At 39.1% G+C, this 25,633-nt stretch overlaps 3 protein-coding genes across 3 annotated transcripts; all 3 read left to right on the top strand.

Moving 5' to 3' along the window:
• The first annotated feature begins 1,327 nt into the window (after window positions 1–1,327).
• LOC142959358 (extracellular calcium-sensing receptor-like) lies at window positions 1,328–6,131 on the top strand. The gene is made up of 6 exons (XM_076100612.1): window positions 1,328–1,365; window positions 3,057–3,327; window positions 3,446–4,249; window positions 4,442–4,672; window positions 4,943–5,066; window positions 5,218–6,131. The coding sequence occupies exons 1-6, from the start codon at window positions 1,328–1,330 to the stop codon at window positions 6,129–6,131; spliced, it is 2,382 nt and encodes a 793-aa protein (XP_075956727.1).
• A 4,433-nt stretch (window positions 6,132–10,564) lies between these two features.
• Window positions 10,565–13,734, top strand: LOC142959359 (extracellular calcium-sensing receptor-like). The gene is made up of 6 exons (XM_076100613.1): window positions 10,565–10,575; window positions 10,660–10,930; window positions 11,049–11,852; window positions 12,045–12,275; window positions 12,546–12,669; window positions 12,821–13,734. Exons 1-6 carry the CDS (start codon window positions 10,565–10,567, stop codon window positions 13,732–13,734), a joined length of 2,355 nt encoding a protein of 784 aa, XP_075956728.1.
• Window positions 13,735–18,167: 4,433 nt separating this feature from the next.
• On the top strand, window positions 18,168–21,337 carry LOC142959360 (extracellular calcium-sensing receptor-like). The gene is made up of 6 exons (XM_076100614.1): window positions 18,168–18,178; window positions 18,263–18,533; window positions 18,652–19,455; window positions 19,648–19,878; window positions 20,149–20,272; window positions 20,424–21,337. Exons 1-6 carry the CDS (start codon window positions 18,168–18,170, stop codon window positions 21,335–21,337), a joined length of 2,355 nt encoding a protein of 784 aa, XP_075956729.1.
• Window positions 21,338–25,633: the final 4,296 nt, after the last annotated feature.

Here is a 25,633-nt window from a genome sequence, read left to right on the forward strand (position 1 = left end):
GTAGTTTTGGATTTCAATAATTAATTGTCAATTTGATACCAGAGTGTAGAATAAGGTGGTAAGCATCCCGCACCAGAGACCACATCACCCCAGTCCTTCAAAACCTCCACTGGCTCCCCATACAGCAAAGAATCCAGTTCAAGCTCCTCCTCATCACCTACAAAGCCCTCCACAACCTTGCCCCTTCATACCTTTCGGACCTCCTATACCATCACATTCCCAACCGCAACCTCAGATCTGCTGACGCCAACCTCCTTACCCCCCCTACTCTGTCCAAGCATCGGACCTGGGGGGACAGGGCCTTCTCCGTTGCTGCCCCCTCCCTCTGGAACTCCCTGCCCCAACACCTCAGACATTCTTCGTCACTTGCCACTTTCAAAACTGCACTTAAAACTCACCTATTCAAATCTGCTTTTAACCTCTAAAGTCAGTCATGTATGTTTTCTTTCTTTCTTTTCATGTTTATTTTATTTTATTAATTTTTTTCTTACTGTTATGTCGTATATTTTGTTCTTATTATAAATGCTTCTATTGTTTCTGTTTTTAACATGTAAAGTGTCTTTGAGTGCCTTTTAAAGCGCTATATAAATAAAATGTATTATTATTATTATTATTAAGGTCTCATGCTGCGTTCACACCAAACGCGGCGCGAATTATTCGCACGAGTAGATTACATACAAAGTCTATGCACAGACGCGATGAGACTGGTACGGCGCGAATTTGCGATGGCGCGGTGTGATGGACGCGATTTTGCGGCGCAAATTTGCGTGAGTTGAAATTTTTCAACTTCGCCGAAATATTCGCGTTACGCCCCGGTGCGATAGCCTATCAGCGTTGAGTTGCTCCCCCTGTCATCACTGACTTCCTGCCGTTGTTGAATCAGGAAATAAATACTGTAGCCGTCTGTGTTCACCCAGAGCTCTACGATACCTCATATCAATAGAGACTGGACCAAACTATGTGTATAAATGTGTGTGTAAACCATATGGTACAAACAATGAATCGACGCTGCCGTATTGTAACTAAGTGGAACTGACTGGGTGAAACTATTGGGTCCGCCGGACCGGAAATGAGGTGCACGAGCCTGATTAGTTGAAAAGATGCACCTGCTGGCAGATCGCGTCCTTGGTCTTTCTCACCGCTGTCACGAGCGGCTGTGCTGAATCTGCTCTCTGTCTCCGCCGCCGCCGCCACAAGCAGGGGTGCCGAGTCCAACTACTTTCTCTCCTACAACAAGCGGAGACGTAGCGTGAGGCCGCATAAGTTGTGTCGGTAGCGCAGTGTCTGGGAGGCATCCGTTATGGAGGGGACAGCGTGTGTTTGGGGGATGGCTGATCCAGAGCTTCCTGAGCAGTGCAGCCAAGGGTAGCTGGGGGGGAATCCAAGTGGGGGTGGCTGGGTTGCTGAACATTAGTTAGTGGGACGCTGTCTTGGTCTTTTGTTTTGTTTATTTTGCTTTAAATTGCTTGTGATGCCAATCTTAGCGCATGGTCGGTGAACTCCTCCTGCCCGCTAAACCAGCTGTCACTGGTTACCCTACATAAGTATATTTGTACCAATAAAAGATTTATATTTTCATAAACATTGCTTCCTGTGCGTACGTGCCTTTACGGTGTTTTGAACCGGGTCTCTGTGGCAACGGGGTGCTACAGTATTTCCGTCTACATGACGTTATTCTGACTGTTGGTGGAGCTGCTACAATGTTAGCATAGCCTACCACCGATCCGTCCGAGCTCCATTGAGAAGACAAGTAGCCTACAAATCGGCATCATTACGTAGTTATTTCGGAGTCCCTTTTTGTCGGTTTATTGTCGTTAAATCACAGCCAAATCAGTTTATTTTGTGTAAAGCTGTAGTAAACAGCGACCTGTGGCTTGCTAGACACAGTGAGTACAGCTCGATAAAATCCACGGAGCTCCTCTGAACAATATTATGAACCCAGACATGACGGCGTTTAGTTTCCTGGGATATCTGTGACTTCCACAACACGTACTAAGCAGAAATAGGTTATTTTTCCCATGGTTAATGGCGGACAGTTGAACGGCTTTCAGGGCGATAAGCCCCGCCCCCTCTCCGGCACGATTCGCGCGAATGTACACAAATGGTCCCCGGTGAGACCTGCGGCGCGATTGACGCGAATATGCGGCGCGATGAATTCGCGCTTGGTGTGAACACGGCATCAGAACCCCGAGATTTCAGAGAGATAAAACACATACATAGACTTTGCAAATTGAGGTGATCAAATACATGATTATATGGCACAGCTCATACAACATCATACTGTCTATTATAAACAAAGGTGTACCAATTAATAAACAATTGTGTTTCATCAACTGGCTGTGAAGACTGCATGGTATCCACACCATCTTAACAAGTCTGTAAAGTTTAAACTCCATAAAGTGTATAGAGTTCCTGAGAAATGACTGAGAAGTATTGCACAGCACAGTATGTACTCACAGCCTATTCAATACTTCACTTCCTTACTTACTCCTTACGTCCATTTTCAGATAAAAAAAAATGTAAATCAGACCTTCTGTCTTCATGTCAATCAGCAGGATCAGTTTCTCAGAAGTGCAGTGATGCGTAGAAAACCTCTATCGAGAATTAAGTGTGCTCACATTGGCTGCTGATGTTTCTCATATGGTAGGAAAAGCTATAAAGGTCACCTCCCAGGTCAGAGTTGCTTCACTGAAGAAGAGGGTGGCTCGTGATGGGTTGGATCACTTTTATCTTATTCTCTCTGCTGGCAAGGGCAAGGTCAGAAAACCAAACTTGCAAAGTGATCGGGCAGACAGGGTTCATGGAATTTTCCAAAGGAGGTGATCTTATGATAGGAGGAGTTTTCGCTATGAGTAGTACACGCCAACTGATTGATAATGGCTACCAGGCACTTCCACACACATACTGCATTAAGTAGGTGGTTAAAATATGTAAAAACTGTATGCAATGTATGAAAATAGCATGGTTTATGTGTCAGTTTGATGTGTTGCAAAATGATCAGCTATAATAACTTGTTTATTAGTAATTTGTCAATACACTTAACACTGTGTTTGCAGGTTGAATGACAGGGAATTGAAGTTTGCCCGAACGGTGATTTTTACTGTGGAGGAGATTAACAGAGATACTAAGCTCCTTCCCGGAGTGAGCCTGGGCTATAGGCTGTACGACGGCTGTGGGAATGAAAACCTGATGCGAGCAGCTGTAGAAGCAGTAAATGGAGCAGATTCAAAGGGCTGCAGTGATCAGATCCAGGCTGTTTTAGGCCATTCATCCTCTAGAGTGAGTGAAGACATAAACATCATACTAAGCCCGCTATCTATTCCACAGGTAAGAATAAATACCTGCAAACTGTCCAATTTTCATTATATTTTATGTTTATTTGTAATCCATCTTTGAAAGATATGTATATATATTGTTTTTAAGATTTTCTTTTTTCTCTTTGAAGGTAAGCCATCTTTCAACCTGTGCTTGTTTGAGTGACAAAAGACTGTACCCCACATTCTTCAGAACTGTGCCAAGTGACCACTTCCAAATCCATGGTCTGGTGCAGATTATGAAATATTTTGACTGGCGCTGGGTGGGGATTATATACTCGAAAAATTTGTACTCAGAAGAAGGTACAACTAATTTCAAATTGGAAGCACAGAAAGAGGGCATATGTGTTGAATACACATTACCGTACTCTAAGACAAATCTAGTCAAGTTGGATGCTATTGTACAGACACTAAGGGAGTCCTCTTCAAAAGTGGTCCTGTTGTTTATGTCCTTGTCTTTCACCAAATCGTTCCTTTCAAAAATTGAAAATGATAACATCACTGGAAAGCAGTGGCTTGGAGGTGAGTCTTGGATCACGCAGGCAGACCTGGCTTCTGTCAAGAGAAAGAACATTTTACAGGGAGCAATGGGCTTTGCCATCCCTCTGGCATACATACCAGGTCTTGGTGAATACTTACTCAACTTGAAACCTTCGGATGAACCACAGAGCACGATAATAAAAGCTTTCTGGGAGAAGTTCTTTCACTGCAGCTTCTCTCCATCAAATACCACTACTATGTGCACTGGCACAGAGGATCTCCGGACGGTATCCAGTGTCTACACAGACGTGACACAATTCAGGAATGAGAATAATGTGTACAAAGCTGTGTACTTGGTGGCATATGCCCTACATGCACTACTGCAATGTAAAAATGGCTCAAATCCCACCACTGGAAAGCCCTGTGTGAACAAGACCGAAGTTCAGCCTAAGCTAGTAAGTTCTTGTGTATTTATTCAGCCATAGCATACATATTTAGTATTTAGTGATTCTGTTTTGTGATGAATGCAAAGCAATACAATCTTATGTATTCATTTTGGGTACCATTTCAATACTAATGTCTTAAAGGTTTCTCTTTTGGTTGCAAGTTTGTTTGTTTGCTAGAATGTGCTGATTGTCTCTCTACAGGTGTTGGAACACATTAACTATGTGAACTTCACGACACAGAACGGGGCCAAGGTTTTTCTTGATGAAAATGGAGACTCAGTTGCCCAGTATGACTTAGTTAACTGGCAAATGAAAGAAGATGGCTCTGTTGAGATTGTCAATGTTGGTCAATATGATGCCTCGTACCCAGAGGGGGAAGAATTCAAACTAAAAGACAACGCCAAAATAGTTTGGGGAGGAAACAGTCATGAGGTAAAGTGAACGGAAGGTTGCATTGTGTAACCCAGGACACCGACCTCCATAGGGACAGCTGATGAGAGTACTCTGTATGAGAGTACTCTGTGGCCAGCACAGGTAATGTCTTAAAGAGTATTCAGGTCAGCTGCCCCTGTGGTCGTCAGTCCCCGCACACATGCAACATGTACAGTAAGATGGAGTCTTGACATGAATCATTTTAAAACTTTATACAACATTGCGATGTCTGACATACAAACATTTTTGACATGTGTTTTGCCGAATCAGGTGCCAAGATCTGTCTGCAGAGATCCATGCCCAGCAGGGACCCGTAAGGCCATAAACAAGTTTAAGCCCGTGTGCTGCTTTGACTGCTTTGAGTGTCCTGAGGGATCAATAAGTAATCAGACAAGTGAGTAACAGATTTCAAATTGGAGTCATTCATGTATTGTATCAATGATACATTTAAATAAAAGTATTATAATGTTGACAAATATAATTTTGGATGATATTTTATTTTGGTTTAATGATTGCATTTCTGTATAATTGTATTTATTTTACAGATTCTCCACACTGTTTGATCTGTCCACCTGAATTTTGGCCAAATGAAAAGAAAGACAAGTGTCTTCCAAAACCGACTGAATACCTTTCCTACAAAGAGATCCTGGGAACCGTTTTAGCTGGATTTGGCTGTGGCGGCGTCTTTTTATCTCTTCTGACGTCAATCATTTTTTTTACTCATAAAGAGACTCCTATTGTGAAAGCCAACAACTCCGAGCTGAGCTTCCTGCTGCTGTTCTCATTAAAGCTGTGTTTCCTGTGTGCTCTGACCTTCATAGGCCGGCCCACTGAGTGGTCCTGCATGCTGCGACACACAGCATTTGGCATCACGTTTGTCCTCTGTATCTCTTGTGTTCTGGGGAAAACTATAGTGGTGCTAATGGCCTTCAGGGCCACACTTCCAGGTCGTAATGTGATGAAATGGTTTGGGCCTGCACAGCAGAGGCTCAGTGTTTCAGCTTTCACACTCATTCAAGTTATAATTTGTATTCTTTGGCTGAGAATTAATCCTCCATTCCCAAAGAGGAACATGAAGTACTATAAAGAAAAGATAATCTTAGAGTGTGCCCTTGGTTCAGCTTTTGGGTTCTGGGTTGTGTTGGGTTACATCGGACTTCTTGCTCTCTTGTGTTTTGTACTTGCCTTTCTTGCTAGAAAGCTGCCAGACACCTTTAATGAAGCCAAACTGATCACCTTCAGCATGCTAATATTCTGTGCAGTCTGGATCACATTTATCCCAGCATATGTCAGCTCTCCCGGGAAGTTCACTGTGGCTGTGGAGATATTTGCCATTCTGGCCTCCAGTTTTGGACTGCTGGTATGCATTTTTTTCCCGAAATGTTACATTATTATCTTCAGGCCAGAACGAAACTCAAAAAAACATTTGATGGGCAAAATACCACCAAGAAGTATTTAATCTGTGATCACTAAGTGTCCTGCAAAACAAATGGCATTGGTGTAACAACAAATGAAGCCCTGTTATTGTATATTAAGATACTATAGAAAGGCAAGACATTGCAATTCATGTTTTTTTTTTACTTGTTGTGATGAGTTGAATAAATTGAATACTGTGACTCATGTCTTTTTTTCACATTTTTATTTGATCATAAATACTGTTGAGTATATGGTATATAACATGTAGTTTGTAACTGTGATATCTGTATTTGTTTAATTTCTGGTAAGAATGCCATTTCATGCAAATCTATGCTGAATCCTGTTGTATACCCATTGTTTTCTTTAGTTTGCATGAGTAACTCATTTTATACTTCAATGTATGTAATATCCAAAACGGCCAGCAGATGTTATCTCACAAGTAGGGGGGATGTCTGTGCATTGTATTCACTACATAGTAATATGTAGTAACTTCCAGTTAATATGTATTTATTTTGTGATTCATTCATTGTGCATCTGTCTTATGTAAATTTAAATTTTTCAGTTTATGTTAATACTAGTTCTGGGCAACGATTAAAATATTTAATCTGATTAATCGCATGGATTTTTTGGATTGTTATGGCAAAGTTCAATAATGAATTCAAAAGTAGTGTATTGTGCACTTTTATTTTAAAAGTACTGCTATATGAACAAAATGGCAATAACATTTGGTTCACGAGATGCAGGTAGCATGTTTTATACTTAATGTGAATATAATTCATACTTTATTGGCATCTTATTCTGAAAACCGGATGTTCGTCTGAAGAAACCGGATGTTGTCTCACATTAATCTTTCCGCTAACTTTCAAAGTCCTTCGCTCGCTCCCGATCTGTGCCGTTTAAATGCGTTTACCGTGAATTTCAGCATATAGGTGCACTAAAATGTAAGTGTCTGCTGAGTTGACCACGGAGATCTGAGTGTCTGCTGACTTTACCACAGCGATGTCCAGTAGTCTCCAGGGAGAGCAACAGCTGGTGCAGCTTCTCTCTTTATTTCTGCCCCCCCCCCGACCAGAAGCGGAAGTCGCCTTTTCTCTACGACATCCCTGAAGGGACATATCATCTCCAATACAAAACAATAAACATGAGACAGTCTGTTACAATAATAATTAATTAAAAATACTTACGTTTTTTTTGTTGTTGTTTTTTAATTATTATTATTATAATTTTTTTCCCATCTCAAAAGGCTCAAGGACATACACACACACGTTCACACACACACACACACACACACACACACACACACACACAACTGACTATAGGATGTTTGCTGGCTTTTATCCCACTGTTCTTGTCATCATCTTGTTGTTTTGTATATGTATTGTCTCTTGTCCTTCAATTAAAAAAATTAAAAATTAAAAATTAAAATGCATTAACGAGCGATTAAATAATTGTCGGCGTTAATTAATGAATGCGTTAACGCGAAATTAACGCGTTAACTTGCCCAGCACTAATATATATATATATATATATATATATATATATATATATATATGTTAATATTAATGTATATTATCTGAAAAATGTATATCATCTAACACATACTTTATCGTGATATAGCCTATCCGTATTTGTATGCATGGCTGTGTGATGTGTGTGCAGTAATAACCTTTCACATCTTGTCATCAGATGCCATCAAAGTTCTCTGTATCACACTGTCTTAAAGAAGTACTTCTGAAACAAGCAGGTGATACTGAAAAACAAAACAAAAACGCCATTCATTGCAAGAAAAGCATGCTTTCATCTTTTTTTACAAGTTAGATAGTAATCTCACACTTTCTTTCTTATTTACACAGGCAGGGTGAAGAGTGGGATGCCTGTAGACACCAGCAGATGGATAGCAAGATATTTTCTGGCAGCTGTGTTACTGCTTGAAATCTACATGACAAGGATCAAGAGGTCATCAAACAGAGTCAGCTCTGCTCATGGTAGGAACTCCACGATGGCGATGTTTTTCACCATGACATTGCGCTGTTTTTCACCATCAGTTACCATCCATCAGCCCTCTGAGTGGTCCCCGGTAGCTGTCAGGATCTCCTTTGTTGTCTTCCTCTCTTGTGGTCTGGGGAAAACTGTTCATGTGTTAATTGCCTGCAGGGCTGCTCATACTGTCATGACATTGTCGTGTCTCACGCAGCAACAATTTAGGGCTCTGCCTGTCACTGTGTTGTTTATCTGGCTGACTTTCAGTTCTCCTTTTCCAAGAAAGAACAGAAAACGCTTGTTTGAAGACATAATTGTTGAGGGTAGTGTGGGATCAACACTAGGATCCTGGGCTGTGTTAGGGCAGATAGAGCTACTGGCTACGTTGCTCTGTGTGTTCGTCTCACTTTCCAGTTTGCTCCAATCAATCCTGACAAGATTGAATGTTTTGAGTGTCCTTTTACATGTGCAACTGGTAACCTGTCTGCAGAACTCAAGGGTACCAATAAAATATGTACTGGTCATTAATGTCAACAGGTTCATTTAAAAATAAAACCATTAAACATACCCTACTGTATCTAACTTTGACCAGTGTACCAGATCCATTGACATCCTCAGCAGCTGAAGTGATGGCGAATATTTAATTTCTCTTCTTTTTTATTTCACACAAGATAGCATACACTTGACAGTGATTGAAGACCATGAAAGTTGAATGTAATAAGCCTCTGTAGCTACATTTTTATCAGTGCTACAACACATTTCACACAAGTTCTGACTGTGATAAACACTTGTACAGAGCTCTTTATAAGTTTATTAAACATTTTCTTTTTTTATGGAGATATTGCCTTCATTTATTGTAATCCCTTAGCATGGCACACAAATGTAAAACTTTACAGTGACCATAGTGAGAGTAAATATATTATAACACATTTTAAATGATTACTCTATTGAACTGTTTAAATAACTCATTCATGAATATGCGTATGTATAACCGTTCTTAAAAATGTATTTCATTAAATCCTGTTGTAATGAAATTAAGCCCAATTACTTTAAATGCATTTAGATATACATTAGACCAAAGTACAGAAAGAAAGAGGACAAGAAAATAGATCAATCTAAACTACCCTCTTGTGGGCTGAGATAACATTTCATGTCATGCGAACCACAACATTGAATAGAAAATAAAAACATGCAGCTAATTAGTTTGAGTGTTAAGTTATTGGGGTAATTTAACAACAAAACCTTAACCCTCTAACAAATGCTATCTTTGACACTGTATTTAATTTTTTTTATAATACAGTGTATATCAAACAAATTGGGGTTGGTTATGCATTTTAAGAATGGCTTGTATCAGAATGAACTCATTCATTTATTGAAGTGTCCTTTAAACACGACATTGAACCCTAATAGCTCCTCATGGGTAGGCCAGCTCCTTACTGCGCTATCATTAGTGTGTGATTGTGTGGATGAATAGGTGAATGAGAAGCAAACTGTTTGTGCTTTGGATATAACTGTATATAAATGCAGTCAAGTCGATTATTTAATAATATAATGATGCATGAGCGAAATTGATGTTGAACTAAATCTGTTATTTTTACTAAAATGTAAACTAAGCATGAATAATTACCAAAAACATACTATCTGTTATTTTGGATTTCAATAGTTAATTGTCAATTTGATACCAGAGTATAGAATAAGGTGGTAAGGTCTCAGAAACCCGAGATCTCAGAGAGATAAAACACAGACATAGACTCTGCAAATTGAGGTGATCAAATACATGATTACATGGCACAGCTCATACAACATCATACTGTCTATTATAAACAAAGGTGTACCAATTAATAAACAATGGGGTTTCATCAACTGGCTGTGAAGACTGCATGGTATCCACACCATCTTAACAAGTGTATACTGTAAAGTATAAACTCTATAAAGTGTATAGAGTTCCTGAGAAATGACTGAGAAGTATTGCACAGCACAGTATGTACTCACAGCCTATTCAATACTTCAATTCCTTACTTACTCCTTACGTCCATTTTCAGATAAAAAAAAAATGTAAATCAGACCTCTGCCTTCATGTCAATCAGCAGGATCAGTTTCTCAGAAGTGCAGTGATGCGTAGAAAATCTCTATCGAGAATTAAGTGTGCTCACATTGGCTGCTGATGTTTCTCATATGGTAGGAAAAGCTATAAAGGTCACCTCCCAGGTCAGAGTTGCTTCACTGAAGGGGAGGGTGACTCGTGATGGGTTGGATCACTTTTATCTTATTCTCTCTGCTGGCAAGGGCAAGGTCAGAAAACCAAACTTGCAAAGTGATCGGACAGACAGGGTTCATGGAATTTTCCAAAGGAGGTGATCTTATGATAGGAGGAGTTTTCGCTATGAGTATTACACGCAAACTGATTGATCATGGCTACCAGGCACTTCCACACACATACTGCATTAAGTAGGTGGTTAAAATATGTAAAAACTGTATGCAATGTATGAAAATAGCATGGTTTATGTGTCAGTTTGATGTGTTGCAAAATGATCAGCTATAATGACTTGTTCATTAGTAATTTGTTGATACACTTAACACTGTGTTTGCAGGTTGAATGACAGGGAATTGAAGTTTGCCCGAACGGTGATTTTTACTGTGGAGGAGATTAACAGAGATACTAAGCTACTTCCCGGAGTGAGCCTGGGCTATAGGCTGTACAACGGCTGTGGGAATGAAAACCTGATGCGAGCAGCTGTAGAAGCAGTAAATGGAGCAGATTCAAATGGCTGCAGTGATCAGATCCAGGCTCTCTTAGGCCATTCATCCTCTGGAGTGAGTGAAGACATAAACATCATACTAAGCCCGCTATCTATTCCACAGGTAAGAGTAAATATTTGCAAACTCTCCAATTTTCATTGTATTTTATGTTCATTTGTAATCCATCTTTGAAAGATATGTATATATATTGTTTTTAAGATTTTCTTTTTTCTCTTTGAAGGTAAGCCATCTTTCAACCTGTGCTTGTTTGAGTGACAAAAGACTGTACCCCACATTCTTCAGAACTGTGCCAAGTGACCACTTCCAAATCCATGGTCTGGTGCAGATTATGAAATATTTTGACTGGCGCTGGGTGGGGATTATATACTCGAAAAATTTGTACTCAGAAGAAGGTACAACTAATTTCAAATTGGAAGCACAGAAAGAGAGCATATGTGTTGAATACACATTACCGTACTCTGAGACAAATCTAGTCAAGTTGGATGCTATTGTACAGACACTAAGGGAGTCCTCTTCAAAAGTGGTCCTGTTGTTTATGTCCTTGTCTTTCACCAAATCGTTCCTTTCAAACATTGAAAATTATAACATCACTGGAAAGCAGTGGCTTGGAAGTGAGTCTTGGATCACGCAAGCAGACCTGGCTTCTGTCAAGAGAAAGAACATTTTACAGGGAGCAATGGGCTTTGCCATCCCTCTGGCATACATACCAGGTCTTGGTGAATACTTACTCAACTTGAAACCTTCGGATGAACCACAGAGCACGATAATAAAAGCTTTCTGGGAGAAGTTCTTTGACTGCAGCTTCTCTCCGTCAAATACCACTACTATGTGCACTGGCACAGAGGATCTCCGGACGGTATCCAGTGACTACACAGACGTGACACAATTCAGGAATGAGAATAATGTGTACAAAGCTGTGTACTTGGTGGCATATGCCCTACATGCACTACTGCAATGTAAAAATGGCTCAAATCCCACCACTGGAAAGCCCTGTGTGAACAAGACCGAAGTTCAGCCTAAGCTAGTAAGTTATTGTGTATTTATTCAGCCATAGCATACATATTTAGTATTTAGTGATTCTGTTTTGTGATGAATGCAAAGCAATACAATCTTATGTATTCATTTTGGGTACCATTTCAATACTAATGTCTTAAAGGTTTCTCTTTTGGTTGCAAGTTTGTTTGTTTGCTAGAATGTGCTGATTGTCTCTCTACAGGTGTTGGAACACATTAACTATGTGAACTTCACGACACAGAACGGGGCCAAAGTTTTTCTTGATGAAAATGGAGACTCAGTTGCCCAGTATGACTTAGTTAACTGGCAAATGAAAGAAGATGGCTCTGTTGAGATTGTCAATGTTGGTCAATATGATGCCTCGTACCCAGAGGGGGAAGAATTCAAACTAAAAGACAACGCCAAAATAGTTTGGGGAGGAAACAGTCATGAGGTAAAGTGAACGGAAGGTTGCATTGTGTAACCCAGGACACCGACCTCCATAGGGACAGCTGATGAGAGTACTCTGTATGAGAGTACTCTGTGGCCAGCACAGGTAATGTCTTAAAGAGTATTCAGGTCAGCTGCCCCTGTGGTCGTCAGTCCCCGCACACATGCAACATGTACAGTAAGATGGAGTCTTGACATGAATCATTTTAAAACTTTATACAACATTGCGATGTCTGACATACAAACATTTTTGACATGTGTTTTGCCGAATCAGGTGCCAAGATCTGTCTGCAGAGATCCATGCCCAGCAGGGACCCGTAAGGCCATAAACAAGTTTAAGCCCGTGTGCTGCTTTGACTGCTTTGAGTGTCCTGAGGGATCAATAAGTAATCAGACAAGTGAGTAACAGATTTCAAATTGGAGTCATTCATGTATTGTATCAATGATACATTTAAATAAAAGTATTATAATGTTGACAAATATAATTTTGGATGATATTTTATTTTGGTTTAATGATTGCATTTCTGTATAATTGTATTTATTTTACAGATTCTCCACACTGTTTGATCTGTCCACCTGAATTTTGGCCAAATGAAAAGAAAGACAAGTGTCTTCCAAAACCGACTGAATACCTTTCCTACAAAGAGATCCTGGGAACCGTTTTAGCTGGATTTGGCTGTGGCGGCGTCTTTTTATCTCTTCTGACGTCAATCATTTTTTTTACTCATAAAGAGACTCCTATTGTGAAAGCCAACAACTCCGAGCTGAGCTTCCTGCTGCTGTTCTCATTAAAGCTGTGTTTCCTGTGTGCTCTGACCTTCATAGGCCGGCCCACTGAGTGGTCCTGCATGCTGCGACACACAGCATTTGGCATCACGTTTGTCCTCTGTATCTCTTGTGTTCTGGGGAAAACTATAGTGGTGCTAATGGCCTTCAGGGCCACACTTCCAGGTCGTAATGTGATGAAATGGTTTGGGCCTGCACAGCAGAGGCTCAGTGTTTCAGCTTTCACACTCATTCAAGTTATAATTTGTATTCTTTGGCTGAGAATTAATCCTCCATTCCCAAAGAGGAACATGAAGTACTATAAAGAAAAGATAATCTTAGAGTGTGCCCTTGGTTCAGCTTTTGGGTTCTGGGTTGTGTTGGGTTACATCGGACTTCTTGCTCTCTTGTGTTTTGTACTTGCCTTTCTTGCTAGAAAGCTGCCAGACACCTTTAATGAAGCCAAACTGATCACCTTCAGCATGCTAATATTCTGTGCAGTCTGGATCACATTTATCCCAGCATATGTCAGCTCTCCCGGGAAGTTCACTGTGGCTGTGGAGATATTTGCCATTCTGGCCTCCAGTTTTGGACTGCTGGTATGCATTTTTTTCCCGAAATGTTACATTATTATCTTCAGGCCAGAACGAAACTCAAAAAAACATTTGATGGGCAAAATACCACCAAGAAGTATTTAATCTGTGATCACTAAGTGTCCTGCAAAACAAATGGCATTGGTGTAACAACAAATGAAGCCCTGTTATTGTATATTAAGATACTATAGAAAGGCAAGACATTGCAATTCATGTTTTTTTTTTACTTGTTGTGATGAGTTGAATAAATTGAATACTGTGACTCATGTCTTTTTTTCACATTTTTATTTGATCATAAATACTGTTGAGTATATGGTATATAACATGTAGTTTGTAACTGTGATATCTGTATTTGTTTAATTTCTGGTAAGAATGCCATTTCATGCAAATCTATGCTGAATCCTGTTGTATACCCATTGTTTTCTTTAGTTTGCATGAGTAACTCATTTTATACTTCAATGTATGTAATATCCAAAACGGCCAGCAGATGTTATCTCACAAGTAGGGGGGATGTCTGTGCATTGTATTCACTACATAGTAATATGTAGTAACTTCCAGTTAATATGTATTTATTTTGTGATTCATTCATTGTGCATCTGTCTTATGTAAATTTAAATTTTTCAGTTTATGTTAATACTAGTTCTGGGCAACGATTAAAATATTTAATCTGATTAATCGCATGGATTTTTTGGATTGTTATGGCAAAGTTCAATAATGAATTCAAAAGTAGTGTATTGTGCACTTTTATTTTAAAAGTACTGCTATATGAACAAAATGGCAATAACATTTGGTTCACGAGATGCAGGTAGCATGTTTTATACTTAATGTGAATATAATTCATACTTTATTGGCATCTTATTCTGAAAACCGGATGTTCGTCTGAAGAAACCGGATGTTGTCTCACATTAATCTTTCCGCTAACTTTCAAAGTCCTTCGCTCGCTCCCGATCTGTGCCGTTTAAATGCGTTTACCGTGAATTTCAGCATATAGGTGCACTAAAATGTAAGTGTCTGCTGAGTTGACCACGGAGATCTGAGTGTCTGCTGACTTTACCACAGCGATGTCCAGTAGTCTCCAGGGAGAGCAACAGCTGGTGCAGCTTCTCTCTTTATTTCTGCCCCCCCCCCGACCAGAAGCGGAAGTCGCCTTTTCTCTACGACATCCCTGAAGGGACATATCATCTCCAATACAAAACAATAAACATGAGACAGTCTGTTACAATAATAATTAATTAAAAATACTTACGTTTTTTTTGTTGTTGTTTTTTAATTATTATTATTATAATTTTTTTCCCATCTCAAAAGGCTCAAGGACATACACACACACGTTCACACACACACACACACACACACACACACACACACACAACTGACTATAGGATGTTTGCTGGCTTTTATCCCACTGTTCTTGTCATCATCTTGTTGTTTTGTATATGTATTGTCTCTTGTCCTTCAATTAAAAAAATTAAAAATTAAAAATTAAAATGCATTAACGAGCGATTAAATAATTGTCGGCGTTAATTAATGAATGCGTTAACGCGAAATTAACGCGTTAACTTGCCCAGCACTAATATATATATATATATATATATATATATATATATATATATATATGTTAATATTAATGTATATTATCTGAAAAATGTATATCATCTAACACATACTTTATCGTGATATAGCCTATCCGTATTTGTATGCATGGCTGTGTGATGTGTGTGCAGTAATAACCTTTCACATCTTGTCATCAGATGCCATCAAAGTTCTCTGTATCACACTGTCTTAAAGAAGTACTTCTGAAACAAGCAGGTGATACTGAAAAACAAAACAAAAACGCCATTCATTGCAAGAAAAGCATGCTTTCATCTTTTTTTACAAGTTAGATAGTAATCTCACACTTTCTTTCTTATTTACACAGGCAGGGTGAAGAGTGGGATGCCTGTAGACACCAGCAGATGGATAGCAAGATATTTTCTGGCAGCTGTGTTACTGCTTGAAATCTACATGACAAGGATCAAGAGGTCATCAAACAGAGTCAGCTCTGCTCATGGTAGGAACTCCACGATGGCGATGTTTTTCACCATGACATTGCGCTGTTTTTCACCATCAGTTACCATCCATCAGCCCTCTGAGTGGTCCCCGGTAGCTGTCAGGATCTCCTTTGTTGTCTTCCTCTCTTGTGGTCTGGGGAAAACTGTTCATGTGTTAATTGCCTGCAGGGCTGCTCATACTGTCATGACATTGTCGTGTCTCACGCAGCAACAATTTAGGGCTCTGCCTGTCACTGTGTTGTTTATCTGGCTGACTTTCAGTTCTCCTTTTCCAAGAAAGAACAGAAAACGCTTGTTTGAAGACATAATTGTTGAGGGTAGTGTGGGATCAACACTAGGATCCTGGGCTGTGTTAGGGCAGATAGAGCTACTGGCTACGTTGCTCTGTGTGTTCGTCTCACTTTCCAGTTTGCTCCAATCAATCCTGACAAGATTGAATGTTTTGAGTGTCCTTTTACATGTGCAACTGGTAACCTGTCTGCAGAACTCAAGGGTACCAATAAAATATGTACTGGTCATTAATGTCAACAGGTTCATTTAAAAATAAAACCATTAAACATACCCTACTGTATCTAACTTTGACCAGTGTACCAGATCCATTGACATCCTCAGCAGCTGAAGTGATGGCGAATATTTAATTTCTCTTCTTTTTTATTTCACACAAGATAGCATACACTTGACAGTGATTGAAGACCATGAAAGTTGAATGTAATAAGCCTCTGTAGCTACATTTTTATCAGTGCTACAACACATTTCACACAAGTTCTGACTGTGATAAACACTTGTACAGAGCTCTTTATAAGTTTATTAAACATTTTCTTTTTTTATGGAGATATTGCCTTCATTTATTGTAATCCCTTAGCATGGCACACAAATGTAAAACTTTACAGTGACCATAGTGAGAGTAAATATATTATAACACATTTTAAATGATTACTCTATTGAACTGTTTAAATAACTCATTCATGAATATGCGTATGTATAACCGTTCTTAAAAATGTATTTCATTAAATCCTGTTGTAATGAAATTAAGCCCAATTACTTTAAATGCATTTAGATATACATTAGACCAAAGTACAGAAAGAAAGAGGACAAGAAAATAGATCAATCTAAACTACCCTCTTGTGGGCTGAGATAACATTTCATGTCATGCGAACCACAACATTGAATAGAAAATAAAAACATGCAGCTAATTAGTTTGAGTGTTAAGTTATTGGGGTAATTTAACAACAAAACCTTAACCCTCTAACAAATGCTATCTTTGACACTGTATTTAATTTTTTTTATAATACAGTGTATATCAAACAAATTGGGGTTGGTTATGCATTTTAAGAATGGCTTGTATCAGAATGAACTCATTCATTTATTGAAGTGTCCTTTAAACACGACATTAAACCCTAATAGCTCCTCATGGGTAGGCCAGCTCCTTACTGCGCTATCATTAGTGTGTGATTGTGTGGATGAATAGGTGAATGAGAAGCAAACTGTTTGTGCTTTGGATATAACTGTATATAAATGCAGTCAAGTCGATTATTTAATAATATAATGATGCATGAGCGAAATTGATGTTGAACTAAATCTGTTATTTTTACTAAAATGTAAACTAAGCATGAATAATTACCAAAAACATACTATCTGTTATTTTGGATTTCAATAGTTAATTGTCAATTTGATACCAGAGTATAGAATAAGGTGGTAAGGTCTCAGAAACCCGAGATCTCAGAGAGATAAAACACAGACATAGACTCTGCAAATTGAGGTGATCAAATACATGATTACATGGCACAGCTCATACAACATCATACTGTCTATTATAAACAAAGGTGTACCAATTAATAAACAATGGGGTTTCATCAACTGGCTGTGAAGACTGCATGGTATCCACACCATCTTAACAAGTGTATACTGTAAAGTATAAACTCTATAAAGTGTATAGAGTTCCTGAGAAATGACTGAGAAGTATTGCACAGCACAGTATGTACTCACAGCCTATTCAATACTTCAATTCCTTACTTACTCCTTACGTCCATTTTCAGATAAAAAAAAAATGTAAATCAGACCTCTGCCTTCATGTCAATCAGCAGGATCAGTTTCTCAGAAGTGCAGTGATGCGTAGAAAATCTCTATCGAGAATTAAGTGTGCTCACATTGGCTGCTGATGTTTCTCATATGGTAGGAAAAGCTATAAAGGTCACCTCCCAGGTCAGAGTTGCTTCACTGAAGAAGAGGGTGACTCGTGATGGGTTGGATCACTTTTATCTTATTCTCTCTGCTGGCAAGGGCAAGGTCAGAAAACCAAACTTGCAAAGTGATCGGACAGACAGGGTTCATGGAATTTTCCAAAGGAGGTGATCTTATGATAGGAGGAGTTTTCGCTATGAGTATTACACGCAAACTGATTGATCATGGCTACCAGGCACTTCCACACACATACTGCATTAAGTAGGTGGTTAAAATATGTAAAAACTGTATGCAATGTATGAAAATAGCATGGTTTATGTGTCAGTTTGATGTGTTGCAAAATGATCAGCTATAATGACTTGTTCATTAGTAATTTGTTGATACACTTAACACTGTGTTTGCAGGTTGAATGACAGGGAATTGAAGTTTGCCCGAACGGTGATTTTTACTGTGGAGGAGATTAACAGAGATACTAAGCTACTTCCCGGAGTGAGCCTGGGCTATAGGCTGTACAACGGCTGTGGGAATGAAAACCTGATGCGAGCAGCTGTAGAAGCAGTAAATGGAGCAGATTCAAATGGCTGCAGTGATCAGATCCAGGCTCTCTTAGGCCATTCATCCTCTGGAGTGAGTGAAGACATAAACATCATACTAAGCCCGCTATCTATTCCACAGGTAAGAGTAAATATTTGCAAACTCTCCAATTTTCATTGTATTTTATGTTCATTTGTAATCCATCTTTGAAAGATATGTATATATATTGTTTTTAAGATTTTCTTTTTTCTCTTTGAAGGTAAGCCATCTTTCAACCTGTGCTTGTTTGAGTGACAAAAGACTGTACCCCACATTCTTCAGAACTGTGCCAAGTGACCACTTCCAAATCCATGGTCTGGTGCAGATTATGAAATATTTTGACTGGCGCTGGGTGGGGATTATATACTCGAAAAATTTGTACTCAGAAGAAGGTACAACTAATTTCAAATTGGAAGCACAGAAAGAGAGCATATGTGTTGAATACACATTACCGTACTCTGAGACAAATCTAGTCAAGTTGGATGCTATTGTACAGACACTAAGGGAGTCCTCTTCAAAAGTGGTCCTGTTGTTTATGTCCTTGTCTTTCACCAAATCGTTCCTTTCAAACATTGAAAATTATAACATCACTGGAAAGCAGTGGCTTGGAAGTGAGTCTTGGATCACGCAAGCAGACCTGGCTTCTGTCAAGAGAAAGAACATTTTACAGGGAGCAATGGGCTTTGCCATCCCTCTGGCATACATACCAGGTCTTGGTGAATACTTACTCAACTTGAAACCTTCGGATGAACCACAGAGCACGATAATAAAAGCTTTCTGGGAGAAGTTCTTTGACTGCAGCTTCTCTCCATCAAATACCACTACTATGTGCACTGGCACAGAGGATCTCCGGACGGTATCCAGTGACTACACAGACGTGACACAATTCAGGAATGAGAATAATGTGTACAAAGCTGTGTACTTGGTGGCATATGCCCTACATGCACTACTGCAATGTAAAAATGGCTCAAATCCCACCACTGGAAAGCCCTGTGTGAACAAGACCGAAGTTCAGCCTAAGCTAGTAAGTTATTGTGTATTTATTCAGCCATAGCATACATATTTAGTATTTAGTGATTCTGTTTTGTGATGAATGCAAAGCAATACAATCTTATGTATTCATTTTGGGTACCATTTCAATACTAATGTCTTAAAGGTTTCTCTTTTGGTTGCAAGTTTGTTTGTTTGCTAGAATGTGCTGATTGTCTCTCTACAGGTGTTGGAACACATTAACTATGTGAACTTCACGACACAGAATGGGGCCAAAGTTTTTCTTGATGAAAATGGAGACTCAGTTGCCCAGTATGACTTAGTTAACTGGCAAATGAAAGAAGATGGCTCTGTTGAGATTGTCAATGTTGGTCAATATGATGCCTCGTACCCAGAGGGGGAAGAATTCAAACTAAAAGACAACGCCAAAATAGTTTGGGGAGGAAACAGTCATGAGGTAAAGTGAACGGAAGGTTGCATTGTGTAACCCAGGACACCGACCTCCATAGGGACAGCTGATGAGAGTACTCTGTATGAGAGTACTCTGTGGCCAGCACAGGTAATGTCTTAAAGAGTATTCAGGTCAGCTGCCCCTGTGGTCGTCAGTCCCCGCACACATGCAACATGTACAGTAAGATGGAGTCTTGACATGAATCATTTTAAAACTTTATACAACATTGCGATGTCTGACATACAAACATTTTTGACATGTGTTTTGCCGAATCAGGTGCCAAGATCTGTCTGCAGAGATCCATGCCCAGCAGGGACCCGTAAGGCCATAAACAAGTTTAAGCCCGTGTGCTGCTTTGACTGCTTTGAGTGTCCTGAGGGATCAATAAGTAATCAGACAAGTGAGTAACAGATTTCAAATTGGAGTCATTCATGTATTGTATCAATGATACATTTAAAAAAATATATTATAATGTTGACAAATGTAATTTTGGATGATATTTTATTTTGGTTTAATGATTGCATTTCTGTATAATTGTATTTATTTTACAGATTATCCACACTGTTTGATCTGTCCACCTGAATTTTGGCCAAATGAAAAGAAAGACAAGTGTCTTCCAAAACCGACTGAATACCTTTCCTACAAAGAGATCCTGGGAACCGTTTTAGCTGGATTTGGCTGTGGCGGCGTCTTTTTATCTCTTCTGACGTCAATCATTTTTTTGACTCATAAAGAGACTCCTATTGTGAAAGCCAACAACTCCGAGCTGAGCTTCCTGCTGCTGTTCTCATTAAAGCTGTGTTTCCTGTGTGCTCTGACCTTCATAGGCCGGCCCACTGAGTGGTCCTGCATGCTGCGACACACAGCATTCGGCATCACGTTTGTCCTCTGTATCTCTTGTGTTCTGGGGAAAACTATAGTGGTGCTAATGGCCTTCAGGGCCACACTTCCAGGTCGTAATGTGATGAAATGGTTTGGGCCTGCACAGCAGAGGCTCAGTGTTTCAGCTTTCACACTCATTCAAGTTATAATTTGTATTCTTTGGCTGAGAATTAATCCTCCATTCCCAAAGAGGAACATGAAGTACTATAAAGAAAAGATAATCTTAGAGTGTGCCCTTGGTTCAGCTTTTGGGTTCTGGGTTGTGTTGGGTTACATCGGACTTCTTGCTCTCTTGTGTTTTGTACTTGCCTTTCTTGCTAGAAAGCTGCCAGACACCTTTAATGAAGCCAAACTGATCACCTTCAGCATGCTAATATTCTGTGCAGTCTGGATCACATTTATCCCAGCATATGTCAGCTCTCCCGGGAAGTTCACTGTGGCTGTGGAGATATTTGCCATTCTGGCCTCCAGTTTTGGACTGCTGGTATGCATTTTTTTCCCGAAATGTTACATTATTATCTTCAGGCCAGAACGAAACTCAAAAAAACATTTGATGGGCAAAATACCACCAAGAAGTCTTTAATCTGTGATCACTAAGTGTCCTGCAAAACAAATGGCATTGGTGTAACAACAAATGAAGCCCTGTTATTGTATATTAAGATACTATAGAAAGGCAAGACATTGCAATTCATGTTTTTTTTTTACTTGTTGTGATGAGTTGAATAAATTGAATACTGTGACTCATGTCTTTTTTTCACATTTTTATTTGATCATAAATACTGTTGAGTATATGGTATATAAAATGTAGTTTGTAACTGTGATATCTGTATTTGTTTAATTTCTGGTAAGAATGCCATTTCATGCAAATCTATGCTGAATCCTGTTGTATACCCATTGTTTTCTTTAGTTTGCATGAGTAACTCATTTTATACTTCAATGTATGTAATATCCAAAACGGCCAGCAGATGTTATCTCACAAGTAGGGGGGATGTCTGTGCATTGTATTCACTACATAGTAATATGTAGTAACTTCCAGTTAATATGTATTTATTTTGTGATTCATTCATTGTGCATCTGTCTTATGTAAATTTTAATTTTTCAGTTTATGTTAATACTAGTGCTGGGCAACAATTAAAATATTTAATCGCGATTAATCGCATGGATTTTATGGATTATGGCAAAGTTCAATAATGAATTCAAAAGTAGTGTATTGCGCACTTTTATTTTAAAAGTACTGCTATATGAACAAAAGGGCAATAATATTTGGTTCACGAGATGCAGGTAGCATGCTTTATACTTAATGTGAATATAATTCATACTTTGTTGGCATCTTATTCTGAAAACCGGATGTTCGTCTGAAGAAACTGGATGTTGTCTCACATTAATCTTTCCGCTAACTTTCAAAGTCCTTCGCTCGCTCCCGATCTGTGCCGTTTAAATGCGTTTACCGTGAATTTCAGCATATAGGTGCACTAAAATGTAAGTGTCTGCTGAGTTGACCACAGCGATGTCCAGTAGTCTCCAGGGAGAGCAACAGCTGGTGCAGCTTCTCTCTTTATTTCTGCCCCCCCCTGACCAGAAGCGCAAGTCGCCTTTTCTCTACGGCAACCCTGAAGGGACATATCATCTCCAATACAAAACGATAAACATGAGACAGTCTGTTACAATAATAATAAATTAAAAATACTTAGGTTTTTTTGTTGTTGTTTTTTTATTATTATTATTATTTTTTCCCATCTCAAAAGGGTCAAGGACATACACCCACACGTTCACACACACACACACACACACACACACACACACACACACAACTGACTATAGGATGTTTGCTGGCTTTTATCCCACTGTTCTTGTCATCCTCTTGTTGTTATGTATATGTATTGTCTCTTGTCTTTCAATTAAAAAAATAAATAATTAAAATGCATTAACGCGCGATAAAATAATTGTCGGCATTAATTAATGAATGCGTTAACGCAAAATTAACGCGTTAACTTGCCCAGCACTAATATATATATATATATATATATATGTGAATATAAATGTATATTATCTGAAAAATGTGTATTATCTAACACATACTTTATCATTTAGTAATAACCTTTCACATCTTGTCATCAGATGCCATCAAAGTTCTCTGCATCACACTGTCTTAAAGAAGTACTTCTGAAACAAGCAGGTGATACTGAAAAACAAAACAAAAATGCCATTCATTGCAAGAAAAGCATGCTTTCATTTTTTTTACAAGTTAGATAGTAATCTCACACTTTCTTTCGTGTTTACACAGGCAGGGTGAAGAGTGGGATGCCTGTAGACACCAGCAGATGGATAGCAAGATATTTTCTGGCAGCCGTGTTACTGCTTGAAATATACATGACAAGAATCAAGAGGTCATCAAACAGAGTCAGCTCTGCTCATGGTAGCAACTCCACGATGGTGATGTTTTTCACCATGACATTGCGCTGTTTTTCACCATCAGTTACCATCCATCAGCCCTCTGAGTGGTCCCCGGTAGCTGTCAGGATCTCCTTTGTTGTCTTCCTCTCTTGTGGTCTGGGGAAAACTGTTCATGTGTTAATTGCCTGCAGGGCTGCTCATACTGTCATGAAATTGTGTCTCACGCAGCAACAATTTAGGGCTCTGCCTGTCACTGTGTTGTTTATCTGGCTGACTTTCAGTTCTCCTTTTCCAAGAAAGAACGGAAAACTCTTGTTTGAAGACATACTTGTTGAGGGTAGTGTGGGATCAACACTAGGATCCTGGGCTGTGTTAGGGCAGATAGAGTTACTGGCTACGTTGCTCTGTGTGTTCGTCTCACTTTCCAGTTTGCTACAATCAATCCTGACAAGACTGAATGTTTTGAGTGTCCTTTTACATGTGCAACTGGTAACCTGTCTGCAGAACTCAAGGGTACCAATAAAATATGTGCTGGTCATTAATGTCAACAGGTTCATTTAAAAATAAAACCATTAAACATACCCTACTGTATCTAACTTTGATCAGTGTACCAGTTCCATTGACATGCTCAGCAGCTGAAGTGATGGCGAATATTTAATTTCTCTTCTTTTTTATTTCACACAAGATAGCATACACTTGACAGTGATTGAAGACCATGAAAGTTGAATGTAATAAGCCTCTGTAGCTACATTTTTATCAGTGCTACAACACATTTCACACAAGTTCTGACTGTGATAAACACTTGTACAGAGCTCTTTATAAGTGTATTAAACATTTTCTTTTTTTATGGAGATATTGCCTTCATTTATTGTAATCCCTTAGCATGGCACACAAATGTAAAACTTTACAGTGACCATAGTGAGAGTAAATATATTATAACACATTTTAAATGATTACTCTATTGAACTGTTTAAATAACTCATTCATGAATATGCGTATGTGTAACCGTTCTTAAAAATGTATTTCATTAAATCCTGTTGTAATGAAATTAAGCCCAATGCATTTAGATATACATTAGACCAAAGTACAGAAAGAAAGAGGACAAGAAAATAGATCAATCTAAACTACCCTCTAGTGGGCTGAGATAACATTTCATGTCATGCGAACCACAACATTGAATAGAAAATAAAGACATGCAGCTAATTAGTTTGAGTGTTAAGTTATTGGGGTAATTTAACAACAAAACCTTAACCCTCTAACAAATGCTATCTTTGACACTGCATTTACATTTTTTATAATACAGTGTATATCAAACAAATTGGGGTTGGTTATGCATTTTAAGAATGGCTTGTATCAGAATGAACTCATTCATTTTTTGAAGTGTCCTTTAAACACGACATTGAACCCTAATAGCTCCTCATGGGTAGGCCAGCTCCTTACTGCGCTGTCATTAGTGTGTGATTGTGTGGATGAATAGGTGAATGAGAAGCAAACTGTTTGTGCTTTGGATATAACTGTATATAAATGCAGTCAAGTCGATTATTTAATAATATAATGATGCATGAGCGAAATTGATGTTGAGCTAAATCTGTTATTTTTACTAAAATGTAAATCAGAATCAGAATCAGAATCAGAACCGTTTATTGCCATGTATGTTGAACATACAAGGAATTTGGCGTGACGGGAGGTGCAAACATTTAACAATCAACAACAATCAACAATCAGTGCAAGTAGAAACATATTAAAATTCACAAGAGATATGAAATAATAAATAAAGTAAGATATAAAATAAATGAAATATAAAATAAAGATGAAATATAAAATAAAGTGAAATCTAAAATAAAGTGCACAAACGAACAGATAACAGGACTATAAACAACGAACAGACGACAGGACTATAAACAAGTGAGATGTAAGTGTAGTGTAAAGTGTCGAGTGTAATAGAAGGGATGCAGGGGAGTGACCGGTGGGAATTTGTCCTGCGGTGACAGAGTCAGTGGGGGACCCGGGCTCTGTTAATGAGCCCGACTGCGGACGGGAAGAAGCTGTTCGTGTGGCGTGAGGTCTTGGTCCTGATGGACCTCAGCCTCCTACAGATGGAAGTGCCACAAACAGTTTTTGTCCAGGGTGAGAGGGGTCGGCTACAATCTTCCTTGCTCGCTTCAGGGTCCTTGACGCCAACAAGTCCTGGAGGGACGGCAGATTGCAGCCAATCACCCTCTCGGCAGAGCGAATGATGCGCTGCAGCCTGCCCTTGTCCTTGGCTGTGGCTGCAGCGTACCAGACTGTGATGGAGGAGCAGAGGATGGACTCAATGATGGCTGTGTAGAAATGCACCATCATTGTCTTTGGCAGGTTGAATTTCTTCAGCTGCCTCAGGAAGTACATCCTCTGCTGAGCCTTTTTAGTGATGGAGCTGATGTTCAGCTCCCACTTGAGGTCCTGGGATATGATGGAGCCCAGGAAGCAGAAGGACTCCACCGCG

The sequence above is a fragment of the Anarhichas minor genome, unplaced genomic scaffold, assembly GCF_050575085.1.
Source record: "Anarhichas minor isolate MPS153535 unplaced genomic scaffold, ASM5057508v1 ptg000026l, whole genome shotgun sequence".
Classification (NCBI taxonomy): domain Eukaryota; kingdom Metazoa; phylum Chordata; class Actinopteri; order Perciformes; family Anarhichadidae; genus Anarhichas; species Anarhichas minor.